This window comes from Phyllobates terribilis, unplaced genomic scaffold (genome assembly GCF_046119375.1).
Source record: "Phyllobates terribilis strain yellow unplaced genomic scaffold, ASM4611937v1 Scaffold_5__5_contigs__length_657084704, whole genome shotgun sequence".
NCBI classification, from domain to species: domain Eukaryota; kingdom Metazoa; phylum Chordata; class Amphibia; order Anura; family Dendrobatidae; genus Phyllobates; species Phyllobates terribilis.
The window spans coordinates 101,268,531-101,285,953 of NW_027362765.1; the positions used below are offsets into that span (position 1 = coordinate 101,268,531).

The 17,423-nt window shown below is 41.9% G+C and overlaps 1 protein-coding gene across 6 annotated transcripts in view; it reads right to left on the reverse strand.

Moving 5' to 3' along the window:
- Positions 1-17,423, reverse strand: part of ARHGAP27 (Rho GTPase activating protein 27) — an 80,425-nt gene that overhangs the window by 13,708 nt on the left and 49,294 nt on the right. For 4 of the 6 annotated variants that reach the window (XM_073682617.1, XM_073682618.1, XM_073682619.1 and 1 more), the window contains 8 exons: positions 13,766-14,197; positions 13,175-13,369; positions 12,800-12,880; positions 12,456-12,566; positions 7,614-7,681; positions 6,729-6,819; positions 3,577-3,678; positions 3,056-3,163 (listed from right to left, as the gene is read on the reverse strand). In XM_073682617.1, the coding sequence (XP_073538718.1) occupies positions 3,056-3,163; positions 3,577-3,678; positions 6,729-6,819; positions 7,614-7,681; positions 12,456-12,566; positions 12,800-12,880; positions 13,175-13,369; positions 13,766-14,197 (1,188 nt within the window). The remainder of the gene's footprint in view (positions 1-3,055; positions 3,164-3,576; positions 3,679-6,728; positions 6,820-7,613; positions 7,682-12,455; positions 12,567-12,799; positions 12,881-13,174; positions 13,370-13,765; positions 14,198-17,423) is intronic. The other 2 variants (XM_073682620.1, XM_073682621.1) reach the window with 2 other exon arrangements.

Consider the following 17,423-nt stretch of genomic DNA (forward strand, 5'->3'; position numbering starts at 1 on the left):
TCACTGTCGGCTACAGGCTCTACAGTAGGGACCTCAATGAGGAGGGTGCAGTGGTGCTGGGGGAAAAAAATGGTCAGATGGATGAAGGAGCTTTTAAGCTAGGATCTGGTGGGAGGGGAGGGTGACTGTTTGCTCAATCTAGTCCATTTTTTGTACAGAATGGGAGACGGTAGGCATCAATGCAAATTTAGAGAGGGACTGGGACAGACAAGTAAAATATATATTTTTATATAAATAACCATGCATAAATGAATAATACTGTATATAGATAACATGTAATGCAGTCTAGAGATTAGGGACAGGAACCCCTAGGGTTATCTATACATCATGCATAAATGAATACTTATTTATATATTGACCACTAGAGGGCGTTCTACCCATTTTGTTAGCGATTGACTCATTTACCTTATATATTGTGCATTGGCATACATATAATATAATATAAGATAATATAATATATATTTATTCCCCTATTTATGGTATTCAACTAGAGGGATTAAAAGAATACTGTTGGTGACTGATTCATTCACTCTGTATTGGAATATTTATTTTTTGTACATAGATTGGTCCTAAAAAAAAACTTTTGGAGCAGATTTTTTTAAATCATATTCACTTGCACTTTATGATATTATGATATACATGGACAAATATACTACTTTATGGACACACTATGACAACTTGTCACTGTGAATTGAATTAGTCCTATTTTGCCATAGGACTAAACAGGCACTTGCATTTTTATTAAATAGTAACTTTTTTCTATTTAGTCTGTATATCTTACAGCAAAAAAAAAACATATCTGCACAACACATAGAATTGTTGAATTATGTGTAATGCACTTGGAGTGTAAGGGTATTCTGTATTCCAATCTCACCCTTTTTAACATGGTTTTAATTTTATCTAATAAAGCTTATATATATGGAATTCTAAATGGGTGTTCTGCTTCCCATTTATTTTGGTTGTTCTATAATCTTGGAAGCTCTATTTGTTTGAGGGCCGCATTTAGGTTTATAGTGTTTCTTGGAGTGGCGCAGAGGTCACTTTTCGATACAAGTCTATGTGAGCCTCGTTCTGGCTCTCAGACTTGCATTGAGAGCTTGTGCCGCAACGTCTGACTTGCAGTCAGTCAAAAGTTGTGGTCACGAGATGGCACCGCGGAACTGGAGTGGCGCCGGAACAAATGGCATAGTGCCGATGGGTGAGTATAAGACCAGGGGCAGGGGACTTATTTTAGAAGCATCACTACAGCCATGAAAAAAAAACAACAACAAAAAAAACTAAAAACGATGGAGTGGTGCTTTAAGACTTCATGGGGGGGGGGGGGAATCTACGACAATGTAGAGTCAGTATAGGTAAATATACATGGGGATGGCAATAATGGTAAGTTGCTAATTGGAGTTTGCTTTAAAGGTCCCGTCACACATAACGAGATCGCTAGCGAGATCGCTAATGAGTCACGGTTTTGGTGACGCAATAGCGATCTCGCTAGCGATCTCGTTATGTGTGACGGGACCTTAAGTCTCCTAAAATCTATGAACAGGTAGAAGATAAAATGCTGCTCATCTACAATCAAGGACCATTATCTCTCTCAGTTGGTTGATGAACCAGAGGAGATAATCTGCTGGATCTGGTCCTGTCAAATAGACCACATACAATTTCAGATCTACCAGTCCTGGAGCACTTCGACAACCGTGACCATAATATGGTACGTTTCAAAGTAATAAAACATTAATAAGGGGAAAACACAAAAACCTGGAACTTTAGGAAATCTAAATTCACTCGATTAAGGGAAGAGCTTAGTCTTGTAGACCGGGACCATGTCCTGGTAACTGGGGATACCGAACATTAATGGGCCATGTTTAAACATCTATTGCTACAATCCAGAAGAAAGCTTATACCATTTGGTCATAAAATGTCCAGTAATAAAAAGAAACCACTATGGATAAATAAGACCATACAATGTATAATATAAAAACAAAAGGGCATTCAAAACATGAAGGCCGAGAAATCAGAAATAGCATTTCAGGAGTATAAAGACCTCAATAAGAAATGTAAAAAAGAACAATCAAGCCAGCTACAGAGACACCGATCGTCAACAACATTAAAATAAATGTAATAGATTTTTTTTCTTTTTGTCAATAATGTGACAGCATCGGACCCTTAAAAGAGGATTACAGCCAGGCGCAGGGACGTAAAGACTGCGGTCGCAAAGGTCACGACCGGCCCATACGGGTGAAGGGCCCACCTATGCCAGATGCAAATTTCAACTGGATGCATGTCCTTTGACGCACGTTCAGCTGAAGTGTATTGCTGCACAGAGACCAGTTGGGTCCGTGCATGGCAATACACACTGCCGGCCAATCAGAGGCAAGCAGCTGAAGTCGGCGTGCAGGTGACCACCGGGAGCGCATGTACTCCTGTTGCATGTGCACGCTGAAGTCAGCTCCCGGCGTCAGAAGAGGATGCCATGCGGTGGGGGAGCGGATGAAAGATTAGTATAATTATTTATTCTTTTCTATGCATTAAAGAACTGAAGCAGAATTTAGGACATATACCAAGATGGGGCCAGGAAGTGGAACATATATACCAGGATGGAGGACATATCATGAGAGGGTGAAAAAGTTAGGCTTCTTCAGCTTAGAAAAAAGACACCTAGGAGAATATCTCATTAATATGTACAAATACATGTGTGGACTGGCACATGACTGATTCCTTCCTAAGACCTTACAGAAGACCAGAGGGCACTCATTACAGGTGGAAGAAAGGCGATTCCGACAGATAAATCGGAAAGGATTCTTTACAGTTAGAGCAGTCAGACTGGGGAATGTCCGACAGCAAGAGGTAGTAGATAGTATATCAGCATTTACAAAAGGGCTGGATGCTTTAATCACAACAAATGACACTGGGTTATAAATAATGTAGGGATAGACAACGTAGAACAGCTGAACTTGATGGACCTGTGATGGACCTGTGTGTTTTTTTTCAACCTATACAACTATGTACATCCAACGTGCAGGTTTATTATTAGTCTTAAGGCTTTGGTAATCAAACTTACTATGTTCACGTTCTTGCCAATACTTTTGCTTAATGATGTAAACCAATCTTTGGTGATGGCCTCAGAGTCGTGGTGAATCAGATACTCGCATGCATCGCGCGTTCTCAGCTGGAGAAAAGTCAGAACAACCACGTTAGTTCAAAGACCATTAGAACATAAAACTTATTAAACTTATTCAGACTGCAGTGCAGTAACCAGTACTAGCCACTGGGGGCAGTATAGACTGTAAAAACACTTATTTTACAGAGCAATTTGGAAACCTCGAAAAAAAAAAAAAAATCAGGCACAGAACAAGCAAATGAGATTTAATATGGATACATGAGAAGGTCTGGAGGTCACCATCACATACTGGGTGGGAAAACAGAGTGGAACAATGACAATATAGAAGGATAGTAATGGATAATAAACTAGACTATTAGAATGTCAGTGTCTGCCAGCTGCCGCAAAGGGGCAAATAATACAGGACACAGGTGATGGGGGACACCCTGGGTACAGAATACATATGGGTTTGCTGCACTCACTTCTATGACGTGCTTTTTACTGGACTTGTCCTTGTTGGCCCAGCTGAGTGAAGCCCCCTGTAACCTGACCGTGTGCTCCGGGACAATGAGCTGAGATTGCTTCTGAAATGCAAGAAAACAAAAGAGATATTTAATAAAGTCATGAAATGCGAGGGTGCAAACACCAGGACTAACATTGGGGCCCCCCCTCATATATTGCATAAAGAACATGCTGTACTTGTGTAATGAACCAAGAACATTGCCCCCATTAGTTACACCCTCCTATATTATATACACTCCTGGTAACAAATCACTTCCTAGAAAGTAAATATGTTTTCTACATATCGGACCGGAATATTCTAGATATTATGTACATAATGTAGGTGTCTTTTTTTTTTTTTACGGCCTTCGGCTCAATCTTGGGCCATGTCGACTTGATGTATAATCTGTAGGAAGATCGATCTTGTGCAAGCCTAGATAGGTCCACCAGGGTCTTCTCCGCTGCGTTGCTGGTCTTCCTCTTCACCTTATTCCAACCATGATGTCCTTCTCCAGTGATTGCTCTCTTCATATGAGGAGTCCAAAGTAAGCAAGTCGTAGGTTGGTGATCCTTGCTTCGAGTGACAAATCTGGCTTGATTTGTTTGTTCTTCTTGCCATCCATGGTATTGGTAACATCCTTCTCCAGCACCACATTTCGAAGACGGCAATTCTTCGTTTGTTTTGTGTTTTTATCGTCCAGGTTTCCGAGCAGTCTCCGTATGTTACCACTGATAAGACCAAACTATATACAAGCCAGGGAAATGTTCCTTAGGATAATATATATTTTATATATACACTGCTCAAAAAAATAAAGGGAACACTCAAATAACACATCCTAGATCTGAATGAATGAAATATTTTCATTGAATCCTTTGTTTTGTACAAAGTTGAATGTGCTGACAACAAAATCACACAAAAATCATCAATGGAAATCAAGTTTATTAACCAATGGAGGCCTGGATTTGGAGTCACCCCCAAAATTAAAGTGGAAAAACACACTACAGGTTGATCCAACTTTGATGTAATGTCCTTAAAACAAGTCAAAATGAGGCTCAGTATTGTGTGTGGCCTCCACGTGCCTGTATGACCTCCCTACAACGCCTGGTGAGCTCCTGGTGAGGTTGCAGATGGTCTCCTGTGGGATCTCCTTCCAGACCTGGACTAAACCATCCGCCAACTCCTGGACAGTCTGTGGTGCAACGTGACGTTGGATGGAGCGAGACATGATGTCCCAGATGTGCTCAATCGGATTCAGGTCTGGGGAACGGGCGGGCCAGTCCATAGCTTCAATGCCTTCATCTTGCAGGAACTGCTGACACACTCCAGCCACATGAGGTCTGGCATTGTCCTGCATTAGGAGGAACGCAGGGCCAACCGCACCAGCATATGGCCTCACAAGGGGTCTGAGGATCTCATCTCAGTACCTAATGGCCGTCAGGCCACCTCTGACTAGCACATGGAGGGCTGTGCGGCCCTCCAAAGAAATGCCACCCCACACCATTACTGACCCACTGCCAAACCGGTCATGCTGAAGGATGTTGCAGGCAGCAGATCGCTCTCCACGGTATCTCCAGACTCTGTCACATCTGTCACATGTGCTCAGTGTGAACCTGCTTTCATCTGTGAAGAGCACAGGGTGCCAGTGGTGACTTTGCAAATCCTGTTGTTCTGTGGCAAATGCCAAGCGTCCTGCACGGTGTTGTGCTGTGAGCACAACCTCCATCTGTGGACTTCGGGCCCTCATACCACCCTCATGGAGTCGGTTTCTAACCGTTTGTGCAGACACATGCACATTTGTGGCCTGCTGGAGGTCATTTTGCAGGGCTCTGGCAGGGCTCCTCCTGTTCTTCCTTGCACAAAGGCGGAGGTAGCGGTCCAGCTGCTGGGTTGTTGCCCTCCTACGTCCCCCTTTACGTCTCCTGCTGTACTGGCCTGTGTCCTGGTAGCGCCTCCAGCCTCTGGACACTACGCTGACAGACACAGCAAACTTTCTAGCCACAGCTCGCATTGATGTGCCATCCTGGATGAGCAGCACTACCTGAGCAACTTCTGTGGGTTGTAGAGTCCGTCTCATGCTACCACGAGTGTGAAAGCACAACCAACATTCAAAAGTGACCAAAACATTGGTACTGAGATGTGGTCTGTGGTCCCCACCTGCTGAACCACTCCTTTATTTAGGGCGTCTTGATAATTGCCAATAATTTCCATCTATTGTACAGTATATTCCATTTGCACAACAGCATGTGACATTGATTGTCAATCAGTGTTGCTTCCTAAGTGGACAGTTTGATTTCACAGAAGTTTGATTTACTTGGAGTTATATTCTGTTGTATAAGTGTTCCTTTTATTTTTTTGAGCAGTGTATATATAATTCCAATCTACATCCAACATATACAGTATAAACTACAGCAGTGGTCCCAAACTTTCCTAACCTTGAGAGCCACATTCAGCTTAGAGAGAGGGTCGCGAGCCATATCCAGCTCCTGCCCCCTCACAGAAGTGGCAACCAAAGCCCCCATTAAAGTTATAATGATAACCAAAGCCTTGCCACAGAAAATCACCCCAAAGCAGTATACCAAGATCCAGGGGTTCCCACAAAAACCCCATTCAGTATTCTCCCATCAAACACTCCCATCACACTGTGGCATCCAGCTTCAAGCACCTCCTCTGTCAGGTAGTATCATCCTGTCTCCAGCGTACCATACTTAAATTATCTCCAAACATAAGACCAGTATATGTGGATCCAGATCTGCTCTTCTGTGCAGGGCTACTCACAAAATTCACCATTTTAAGATGTGCTCTTCATACCAGTTTGCTAGACCTGGAGTTAATGCACCAAGCTGGCAGACAGCTGCAGGTCACGTGTGGCTTCCATGGTAGGGGACCCCTAATCTACATCATCCTTAATAACAAGCCCTCCATATCATCTTTCTATAACCTCCACCCTTATAACCAATTTTTAATATATATTTTTATTAATATTGAAATTTGGTTATAAGGGGATATGTTATAGAAAGGCGATAAGGGTATGCATACATACACGAGACCACTATAATCCACATACAACTGCACCCTTAAAACCCATGTTTCACCCATATAATCCACATCACCCCTCCATATTAAAGACCTCACCAGACTATTGGAAGAGAGGTTTTTTGCGTCCTTGAAAAATGTCAATATTCCCCCTTCCAGCACTGTCCAGGATGCGCTCCAGTTCTTCCTACTGAAGAGAAGAAGATGATAGTCTGTCAGAAACGGTATTTTAGTGGGCATTATAGTACCAGCACCTCCGAGACACAGCAGCAGTGTGAGTGAGGTCTTGGCACTTTCTTGTAAGTAGTGTCACTGCTGTGCCATAACCCGCTGTCACATCACTACTGGCAGTCTCAGTCACAGCAGACTAGAGTTAGGTGCGGCTGTTCCACGCCAGCTTGTCTAACCCCACTGCTTGTCACAGAAACTAAATTCAAAAGGTATGTTCACACTTGGTGGTTTTTGCTGAGTTTATTCTGCAGCAAAAACACTGCTTAAAATACGCACTTTTTTCTTGCGTTTTTCATTAGAATGGGTGAAAAAAAAAAAAAAAAGAATTGACATACAAGGGAAAAAAACAAAACTGTGTGCATGAGATTTTTGAAATGCCATTCTGCTGGTACTGTAAAATGCAGCAAGAAGGAAAAAAAGAAAACATACCCCAAGGATTCAGATCAATGGATCCTGAGGAGCAGGAGGTGTGGAGACCTTCCCAGGTATCATGAAAACACTGAAAACCCTTGTTCCATCTCAGGGATGGAGGTTACAGAAGGTGGTACATTTTATTCATAATAAATTCTCTCTCCCTCCCCCCCCAGTACATGGGCGTTCCATCATGGCAGTATCCCAGTCATTTATTCCTCCTGAAGTCATGTACACAGGAGCAGCGGCCATCATGGTTGTACTCCTAGGCAGTCGTTCATTCTACACCTGTCACCTACATACTTTGAGCGACCAGCCCAGCATTTTGTAGCCTCCACTCACCGCAACTTCCTCCCATTCTCAGCGATCTTGGCCTTGTGCAGGACTCCTGCTTTCTCCGGACCTTTTGTCTGGAACGATAAAAGGTAAAAAGAATCAAAAAGTGAAAAACCGATCAGAAGGGAAAAATACGCAAAGCCAAAATCCCAGAGATTACCACTCTGCCTACATATCAATATTAAAAGACAAGCTGCTTTCATTAATCCTGACCCCAGGAGTCACCCTGCTCTTGAGAAAGTACAAAAAGCATACACCTCTCCTTTACTTCCAGCAGCAGAGGCGCCTCTTCACATATGTGGCTGCACCACCCATCCCGCATATTCACTACAAGGTAATACAAGATATCCCTGCCTGCATTTTTCTCAGAGCATTATACCAGATAATCCCTGGAGATCTTGACAACCCTGACAAAGACTCTCCCTGCTCCTGATACAGTATAGAAACCACACGTCTCTGCGGATGTATGGTGACTATGATGTCAGGAGCAGGGAGAGTCCTGTGGTTAGGGTTAGTGGGAGCAGTCTACTCCACATATTGAACAGACATTTAACGAGATCTTAGGCAATTGTCGTGTGTAAAGCGCTGTACAGTAGTGAAAGATGCAGTCAGTGCTTCCTTTGCTGCCCTATAGTAGAGATGCCTTAAAGGGGTTTTCCCGAGAACAAAAGTTAATTTTAATCAGTAGATGCTGGAATAATAATGAAGTCCCACAACTGAATGTATTTAAATAAAATGTTCCTGTGCCGAGATAATCTTATAAATGTGCCCCTGCTGTGTACTGTGTAATGGCTGTGTCTGACTGTGCAGGGACCTGATCTGATAATACCACATCTCCTGGACAGGGGAGGAGGTAAAAGAGTATACAGACAGGACAGCAGGGGATCACAGCTGATTCTTTCTTTGAAGTAAAACATTGTTTAAAAACAGGCAGCGAAATGTTTTACCTCACAGAAAGAATCAGCTGTGATCCCGTGCTGTAATGTCTATATACTCTTTTGCTTCCCCTTCCTGCCCAGGAGCTGTGGTATGATCAGACCATGTTCTGTACACGGTCAGACACAGCCATTACACAGCACACAGCAGGGGCACATTTATAAGATTATCTCAGCACAGGAATATTTCATTTAAACACATCCAATTGTGGAAATTATTATTATTCCAAGATCTATTTATTAAATGAACTTTAGTTCTTGGGAAAACCCCTTTGCCCTCTTTCTGACAAGGTCGGTAATAGTACGTAGCTGTGCCCTGGGACTTATGGACCAGCTATGTACTATTACGCGTGCGGTGATCGCACCCGCACACAAGCGGTGCGGGGCGATCGCCGCCAGGTGTCAGCTGATTGTCACAGCTGACACCCGGTGCTATGTGCAGGGAGCGGTCCCGCACTGCTCCCTGCACATTAACCCCCGCAATGCTGCGATCAAAGTCGATCGCAGCATTGCGGGGGCAAGGGGGGAGGTGATCACCATACTCACCTCTCCTGTCTCCTCTCCAGCGATGTCTGCAGCGGCTTCCGGATGTTGTCATGACGACCCGATGTAGTCATGACAACATCCGGGTCACCAGGAGGCAGGACGATACTTTGGTCATGCGCAATGCATGACCAAAGTAATGTCTCCCCTGTGTACAGTGCTGACAGGCTGCGTGGCATAGGGAGCTGCTGCTCTCTATGACATGCAGCCGATCAGGCTGCAAAAAGTGAAAGTCCCATAGCAGGACAATGTGTAAGAGTAAATAAAGTAGGAAAGTGGAAATAAAATGAAAAAAAATGTGTAAAAATATTGAAAAAAAATAATCCCCAAAAAATAAAAATATATTGAACCCATAATATTTATTATGAAAAAAAAAAAAAAAAACAATAAAAGTACACATATTTGGTATTGCCGCGTCCGGAACGACCTGACCTATAAAACTGTCCCACTAGCTAACCCCTTTAGTGAACACGGTAAAAAAAAAAAAAAAAAATGCTTTATCATCATACTGGCAAACAAATGTAAATAAAAATGGTACCGCTGAAAACGTCATCTTGTCCCACAAAAAACAAGCATCCATACAGCTCCATCATCCAAAAAATAAAAAGTTATAGCTCTCAGAATAAAGCGATACAAAAAAAGTTATTTTTTCTAGAAAATAGTTTTTATTGTGTAAAAGCACCAAAACATAAAAAAAAACTATATAAATGCTGTACCACTGTAAACGTACTGACCCGAAGAATAATGCTGCATTATCAATTTTACCACACGCGGAGCGGCATAAAAAAAAACCCATAAAAACAATTCCGGAATTGCTGGTTTTAGTTTATTCTGCCTCCCAAAAATCGGAATAGAAAGCGATCAAAAAAATGTCACATGCCCGAAAATGGTACCAATAAAAATGTCAACTTGTTCCGCAAAAAACAAGCCATCACATGACTCTGTTGGCCAATATACAGTATGGAAAAATTATAGCTCTCAAAATATGGCAATGCAAAAACTAGTCTTTACAAAAAAAAGCGTCTTTTAGTGTGTGACAGCTGTCAATCATAAAAACCCGATATGAATCTGGTATTGTTGTAATCGCACCGACCTGAGGAATAAAGTCGTCTAATCACTTATACCACACGAACGGCGTAAAAAATAGACTCTAGGGTTAGGGTTGGGTTGAGGTTAGGGTTAGGTTTTTTTCAAAAGTAAAGAAAAAAAAAAAATTATGACGATATGGCGACCAGTGTTGAGCACAAGTGCTCGCTACTTTAGTCTGCATCGTGCTCGTGTATGCACCGAGTATCGTGGGTGTTCGAGTGACATGCTGGAGTCTCTGCCCCATATGTTTCACAGCCAAAAAAAACGTTGTTGGGATCACCTGCCATTCACGAGCAATCCCCACATGTTTTTTTTTGGGTGTCTAACAACCGTGAAACATGCAGGGCAGGGACTCGAGCATGTCACTCGAGCACCCGTGATACATGGTGCATACCAGAGTACCCGATTACTCAAACTCAAGTAGCGAGCACTTGCGCTCAAGACTAATGACAACTTATTCAATATGATGACCTAATGTTATCAAATTCTGTCGTACCTCTGGGTTCAAAATGTTCACTATACCCCTTGATAAAATCCTTGAAGGGTCTAGTTTTCAAAATGGAGTCAATTGTGGGGGGTTTCCACTATTTAGGCACATCAGTGGCTCCCAAAATGCGACATGGCGTCCGCTCTTTATTCCAGACAATTTCGCTTCTGACGTGCGCCCAAACAGTGTATTTTCCCCACATATGGGGTATTGGCCTACTCAGGAGAAATTGCACAAAAGTTTTTAGGTTCCATTTTCTCCTCTTACCCTTGTGAAAATAAAAAAATTGGGGCTAAAAGATCATTTTTGTGGAAAAAGTTAGATTTTTTTATTTTCACGGCTCCATGTTATAAACTTCTGTGAAGCACCTGGGGGTTAAGGGTGCTCATCACACATCTAGATAAGTTCCCTGAGGGGTCTAGTTTCCAAAATGGTATCATTTATGGGGGGGTTTCCACAGTTTAGGCACATCAGGGGATCCCCAAATGCAATATGGCGTCCACTAATTATTCAAGCAAATTTTACATTCAAAAAGTCAAATGGCGCTCCTTCCCTTCTGAGCCCTGCCGTGTGCCCAAATAGTATTTTTCCCCATGGGGTATCTGCATGCTCAGGGGAAATTGCACCACAAATTTTGGGGTCCATTTTTTCCTGTTACCCCTGCAAAAAATTAAAAAAAAAAAAAAAAAAAAAAAAAAAATTTTGTGAAAAAAGTTAAATGTTCATTTTTTTCTTCCTCATTCCAAAAATTCCTGTGAAGCACCTGAAGGGTTAATAAACTTCTTGAATATGGTTTTGAGCACCTTGAGGGGTGCAGTTTTTAGAATGGTGTCACTTTTGGGTATTTTCTGTCATAAAGGCCCCTCAGTCACTTCAAATGTGATGTGGTCCCTAATCAAATGGTTTTGCAAATTTTGCTGTAAAAAAGTGAGAAATCGCTGGTCAACTTTTAACCCTTATAGTTCCCTAGTAAAAAAAAATAAAAAATTTTGGTTCCAAAATTGTGCTGATTTAAAGTACACATGTGGGAAATGTTATTTATTAACTATTTTGTGCGATGTCTCTCTCTGATTAAAGGGCATAAAAAAAAAATCTAATTTTGAAAATTGCGTCATTTTTTAATTTTTCACCAAATTTCCGATTTTTTCACAAATAAACGCAAGGGATATCAAAGAAATTTTACCACTATCATGAAGTACAATATGTCACGAAAAAACAATCTCAGAATTAGCGGGATACGTTGAAGCGTTACAGAGGTATTACCTCAAAGTAACGGTGGTCAGATTTGTAAAAATTGGACAAGTCATTAACGAGCAAACCACCCTCAGGGGTAAAGGAGTTAAGAATTGTGCAGATACATTGGATGGAGGTGTCTTTGTTGCTAGAAGTAAACGGAAAGACCCTTCTACCCAATGTATCTGCACCATCCCTAAGGCACCTGAAGAAAGCACTGCCTGCATTCTTCACCACTGTACACAGCTTTATACATAAAAATCACTGGAGATCACGATAACAGCAGGTTGCTCGCACTAACCCAGTTACCAGAGAAACCACATGTCTCTCCCTTTACTTCCAGCAGCAAAGACGCCTCAGTCCAATGTATCTACACTATCCTTAACACATCTCTACTATAGGGCACTTCAGGATAGCACTAACTGCGCTCTTCACCACTGTATACAGCTTTACATATGGCCATCACCAGAGATCTAAGGGGCAGTTTGTTCAATACATAGCATAACAATCAGCTTATTTCAAAAGGACAGAGTGAGGATGGATGGGGTACAGGGTTCTTACCGGTGTCTGTTTTTGCAGGGGAGAAGTTGTGATATTTTGTGGCCAGGTGTTGTAGACATTGCTGTTCTGGTCGAGATCACTGCTCCCGCTCTGTAGTTCTGGGGGGCCAAGCTTTAGGGAGCAAAAGGAGGAAGTAATATAAATATTCTACGTTTATTATAGCAGGGCAGAAAAGTAATGACGGATGTGAGGAGGGTGACCCAGGTATGGTGATGGATGTGAAGAGAATGACCCAGGGATGATGGTGGACGTGAGAAGTGTGACCTGGATTGATTGGCGATATAAGGAGTGTGACCTGAGGCTGATGGTGGATGTAAGCAGTGTAGATTCGGTTGGCTACTGACCTGCGGCAGCTTCCATTGTGAGAGGGAGCCATCTGGGGTGTAAAAATATGTTTTCCCATACGAGTCCTTAGACTGTAGCCACTGCAATAAGAATGTGTAATTATTACTACTGCTGACACATAGTCAGGGTGGAACCCTTCCTCATGAACTGGGTCTTGTGTTGGCCACCGAAATGACGGCTGAAGACCTCAGAGCATTGTCATCCGTGTTAGAGTGCCCACAAAATTTCACAAGTACCCTCATAAAGCCCCCCACCATAGTCTACACCTATGTAGGAGACACTATGCAGTAGGTAACAGAGCAGAAAGCAGATGTGGGTCCAGTCATCCTTGACCGGCGCTGATGCGGACCCTGTAATTGGGGCCAAATACTTACCGTTTCACCACTGTTACTGTTGACATACAGCTTCTGTCCATCCTTGATCTGACAGGTCCAACCTGAGATCTGACTGATATCTGCTGGTGCATGGTCGGGGGGAGGGGGAATATATTGTCCATCATAATCGGCTTCTGGGTAACTGTCTGTGTGGTCGTAAGAATATTCAGGGTAGTCTGCTTCTGGCGTTGGGGGCTGTGGACACAGAAGGAGACAATTTATAATACTGCTGCCATATTGGCAATTTATCATAAGAAATGGGTGGAGAAGTTGCTGAATCCCTACAGTAGATGTGAATTATATCCCAGAAATAACATCATAATAGATGCATTGTATGATCCTATAATAAAAGAAACTCCCAAAACCGCCACATGAAATTAGAGCAGTCCAGATATAGAGGAAGGTATAGGTGACCCCTCCACCACCTGCATAAATAGATTTCTCCATAGACTTAATAAAAAAAAAATGTTAAAAAATTAATGGCATTATGAAATTGTATTGTATTCCAGTTAATGAATGGCCAAAAATTAGACAAAGACAACACCACCAGCAGAGCGGTACTGGAGAAGCTCTGAACACTGATATACCAACCCTTTTGTCCAACCCTTCTGATCCGTAAGGGGAAAACATTGGCTTCACTGCTGGAAGGTGCAGTTCGCTCTCTGGAGGTGGGTCCCAAGAAGTCTCTCCAGTCACCAAATTGTAGAAGTAGAACTGACCACTGGATTCATCAAAATGTTTCTCCCACTCTAATTCTCCAGACAGAGAGCTTGGTGAGGTTGGAGAAATGGGTGACTGTAAGGTCTCCTCTACTTGGTCAAAAGGACAATCCCAAGTGGTTTCTCCAGTAATACAGTTGTAGTAGAACAGTTGTCCAGTCCCTTTATCAGTGTGGGTCTCCCAGTCCTCTATGGTGCTGGTGGAGTACCGCTGCTGAGAGGACGTACTCTTCCTCAGTTCATCACTACGAAAGTCTTCCAAGTTGGCATAAATGTGAGATGGATCCTCCTCTTCATTCACTACCTGCAACAGAATAATGAACATTGAGTGGACAAAAGTTGGTAGCACTTCTTACCCGGCGCTAGTAAGTCTGATTATGTCACCAAGCATAAGTGGCAGTGTGGATTGTGTGGCTAATTATCACCGTTGTCACTATAACATATTCTGAATATCAGGCTCTGGTACAAGATGACAATGTAAATTCATTCCAGTACTTGGGATATATCTTTCCATCAAGTGTCTTGTCAGGAAGTGACATTAACCTGCCATTGCCCTGATGTTCCCAGCACTACATGCTGCCATGTGCGCTCAGTGACAGCACTTGATTGCTCATCAGCATTTTTTTATTCCGTCATTGTCTCTTAAATAAGCAGAATTCTTTTCCTCTGACTCATCCCCATGTTGACTACATAACTTCACTCGCCCATCAAATAACCAAGGCAATAAAAACAAAGAAGTGAGAGCAGAGACTAAACCAGGAAAGAGAAGGAGCTTCTCGAAGCAGAAGAAACACTAAGGAAAAGATGGAGTCTCTCTAAAGAGGAGACAGCAGGGAAGAGAGGGTGCTTCAAAAGACAAGTGGCATATAGTAATGGCATAGAGACAGAGTCAAAAGTTCTGAGCGGTGGACGTCAAGTGATGAAGATGGTTTTAAAGTCCACTAGTCAGTTTTCAACCTTGAACTATTGCAGTGTTCGGCTGAGAACTTCTTCCACTTTGTGTTGGTGATCAGAGGGGGCCTCAGTACCCAAACCCTTATCGATCCTCATGACAATTACCCTTTCACAAGACAGAGGTAACACTAGAGAAAAGAAAGTCTAGCCAAACAGATCAGACCCCAGGTAAAAGAAGGAACCTTGCGAGATAGAAAATCTACCAAGTATGGCCTCATTTACACATCAATCTTTTCCACGCATGAGAAAAAGGGACCATGTTTCATCAAGTTTTGGTCCAGGTTTTAGCAGTTTTTTTTCGTGTGAGGGGTGGGGAGTTTCTTCACTTTAAAGTCTGGGAAAATTGGACATTTGGATGTAAGAGGACTGTCAGATTTTTTTTTTCACAGACACATAGACCCATAAGAGGTTTTCATGGATAGAACATCTACCGATTATAGTCTATGGGGCTGTTCACAGGTCCATGTTTTTTGTGGACTGTCCTCAAAAAAAAAAAAAAAAAAAAAAATCACGGAGACAAGCCCTTTTTTTTTTTTTTTTTTACTGACTTCACAGATGAAGATTACCCATAGAAGTCTATGGATCCGTGAAAATAATGGATAGCACACGGATGGCATCATTGTACAATTCATGATTTGTTTGTGATTAACGTTATGAAGGATAGGAGAAGCTTTGTCATTTACCTATTTTGCCATACGTGAAATCACTGATGAAACTGTGATTGTACAAACTGACCCCAAACATTGATGAAACTCGGATTCAAAACACTGACAAACCTTGTACCATTTTTTATGCAAATGGGGAAAAAAAAACCACACCGATGTCTGAATGAGGCCTTAGAAAAATAAGAGTCAACCAAACCAAGGAAGAGAAGGAGTCTCGCAAGACAGAAAAACCACTAGGAAAAGAAAGTAGGAGACACCACAGAAATGAAGACAAACACTAGGGAAGATAAAAGCCTTGCCAAACAGGGAAAACAGCAGGGAAAAGAAGAAGCTCCACAAAAGAGAAGGAACATTAGGGAAAAGGAATCTCAGCAAATACAAGACAACAGGGAAGAAAATTAATTTCAAAAGACAGAAGAAACAAAGAGAAAATGATCAGTCTCAGGCTTGGTGCACATGGTGCCTTTTAGACGCCGAGCTTTCCCAGGTGAAGCCACTTCACAAAAATACTAGTGGATGTTTTTGCTGAGACTGCTTCGCCATCTCTGACATTTTTCACTCTACTGTAAAGAATGAAAATGTCACTTCTTTTAACCACTTTGGGGTTCCCGAATCTTGAAGCGGTTAAAAGAAGTGACATAAGATGTAACATGTGCACAGCAAGGTCGTTTTGACATTGCTGTGCACTATCTTCACATCATGTAGCACATTTGTGGCGCTTTTTCAGGTGGGATCGTTTGGAGGGTTTTTCCGATGATTTTCATCAGTGTGCTGGACCAGATTTTAATCAGTATCAGTTTTTACCACCACAGATTAATCAGGTTTTTTTGTATAAAAAAAAAAAAAAAAAAAATCAAAACCCAACTCAGAACAAAACTGTTAACCAGAGGAAGACTGACAAACCCCAAAGAGTCAGCGTAAAACGGACAGCACTAGGATGTCATTAGTGTGCTGTCCAAGATGGTCACTGATCCATAGACTTGCATTGATGAGTTTAATCCATAACTTCAATCACAAACAGACTTTTATTTTTTTTTTCATGGATGCAATAAAAATAAAACAGACCCGTGAACAGCGCCATGGTCTATAATGGATAAATGAGGCCTAAAACAGGCGACAATGAGAAAAAGAAGAAACATTATTCAAAAAGAAGAACCCAGGGACGAGAAAGAGCCTCGAAAGACAGAAAAAACAATAGGAAAAGGAAGAGTCTAACCAGAGGAGTGAGAGACACCATGGAAAAGAGCGAGCTTTATAAAACAAGACAAGAACTAAGGAAGAATCTCACCAAACAGAGGAGACAAGCAGAAAAGAAAAAATACTTGGTAAAAGGAGTCACCAAATAGAGGAGATCCCAGGAAAAAAAGCTTCAAAAGACAGAAGAAACCCTATGGAAAAGGAAGACTCAAGACTCAGATATTGAAACCAGGGCAGATACAAAAAATATGGAGGAGCACAATTTAATGAACTATAGACAATTCTCTGGGACACCTTGTAGCAAAGAATTTGAGATGCAAATTAGATTCCAACGTATCACTTCTTGAAAAGATTGCACTCGGACATCTCAGATCCTGAACCACTTTTGCCTAACTTAGAGATCGGAAATTTTTGAGAAATATACTATATATCTTTCTAAGTTACTAAACTACAAGCAAAATTCTTTGAATTGTATAGGCCATTAATACGAAACAAGGTGAATCTTCAAAAATGGAGAAAAGTGAATAACGCCATTGCTGCTAGTGGGTTCAGACTACTGGAACTCAGCAGATTGTATTACCCCAAGTGCTTTCATTTTTTAGGCTACGTTCCCGTGCTGTGTATTTGATGTTGCAGCATTTCAGCATCAATTAGGTAAATTAGATTACTAGTGTTTTTTATCTAGTTTTTGACGCTGCATTTGTCTCTTTTTGG